This window comes from Didymella exigua (genome assembly GCF_010094145.1).
Source record: "Didymella exigua CBS 183.55 unplaced genomic scaffold M421scaffold_31, whole genome shotgun sequence".
In the NCBI taxonomy this organism is placed as follows: domain Eukaryota; kingdom Fungi; phylum Ascomycota; class Dothideomycetes; order Pleosporales; family Didymellaceae; genus Didymella; species Didymella exigua.
Window position 1 is genome coordinate 2,107 of NW_022984805.1, and position 1,249 is coordinate 3,355.

General features: G+C 46.8%; 1 protein-coding gene across 1 annotated transcript; it reads right to left on the bottom strand.

The window, feature by feature from the left end:
* Positions 1-516: 516 nt before the first annotated feature.
* M421DRAFT_70477 (uncharacterized protein) lies at positions 517-843 on the bottom strand (the record flags this gene model as incomplete). Its single annotated transcript, XM_033596711.1, has 2 exons — positions 517-747; positions 799-843. Coding segments are annotated over 2 exons (276 nt in total), but the record flags the coding sequence as incomplete, so codon positions are not given.
* Positions 844-1,249: the final 406 nt, after the last annotated feature.

Below are 1,249 nucleotides of genomic sequence, written 5' to 3' on the forward strand. Positions count from 1 at the left end.
ACGCACACTAAGTATCTTATTAGCTATATCTACCACCTTACATAGCTAGGGCGCAAATCCTTGCGAATAAAGGTTAAGTATATACTAGATAATTATCTACTCCTCTAGTATAGTAAGTTTCTAGTAATTAGCGCATATGTCTAGTTAAAACGTAATATTGCAAAGGCAATTAGAGACCTACTAATAAGGTACGTTCAACGCTCTAGCAGCACTGTAGATACTATAAAATTAGCTAGCATAGAAGGCCTAGATAGCAAGGATAACTCTGCCTTCTCTAGTAGTATTCTAAAGTTGTTGTTATTAAGGCATGTTGTGTTAGGGTAAAAGGTGGTCGTGCCAAGAGAAAGTGGCCGGTTTGGTGATATGGCCGGCTCGGTGATAATCTACGTTATCTAATGTATCTTTTCTACACATACATGAGTTATGCCCAGTCTCTCTGCACCTTGTGCAGCGCGCAAGAGCCTGGCGGCTAAGGCCTGATCGCGCTCCTCCTTGACGCTCTTCACAAGAAATCTGCTACTCAACCTCACCTTGAGCAAGTATATCCTCTCCCCCTCCCTTTGTTAAGGTCCCTCGCTTCTGTATACGCTTTTTCTTCCATTGCTTACGCGCTGACGCTGCCTTGTTGGCTCGCTTAAGGCTGGTGATCCGATCGCGCATCAGCTTAGCAGAGAGTATCATCACCTCAGCGCCCTTCTTTAGCTGGTTAATTGCTTTAATAATAGAAGCTGGTGACGAGCTCTTATGCTGGCGTACGCGCTCACGTATAAGAGTTGATTGAGCCTCAAGCTCGCGCACGTTGCTCAGTGTACGAGCCTCCCAGGGAGCCTCTAGTAGAGCAGCAGCTGGAGACGGCGTACGCAGCTGCACGTCTAGCTTCGATAGAACAGCGTCTGGCTGGAGAGGAACAAGGCCTGCGCCTCGAAAAGCTGAGCAGATATTGGCTAAGGTGAGCGATTGATTGAATGCTGCCTTAAACGCTGGCAGAAACTCGAGCTTAGTGATGTGGTTGATGTGGTGGCGGATCAGGCTCTCAACCTCACTTGGTTGGTTGGTTGGAATTGATTTTCGTCCAAAGGATGGGGATTAAGTCCACCATCCTGCCTCCTGAAGGGCATGTAGGACGTGCTGAGCTATGGATTTACAGTGCTGTTGCGCTACCCTAGAAAGCATTTCTTGCATGTGCGAGTATTTCTACTATTTCTAGCTATAGCTCTCCTTCCTGTTAGAGAGACTAAGCAGTATAGAC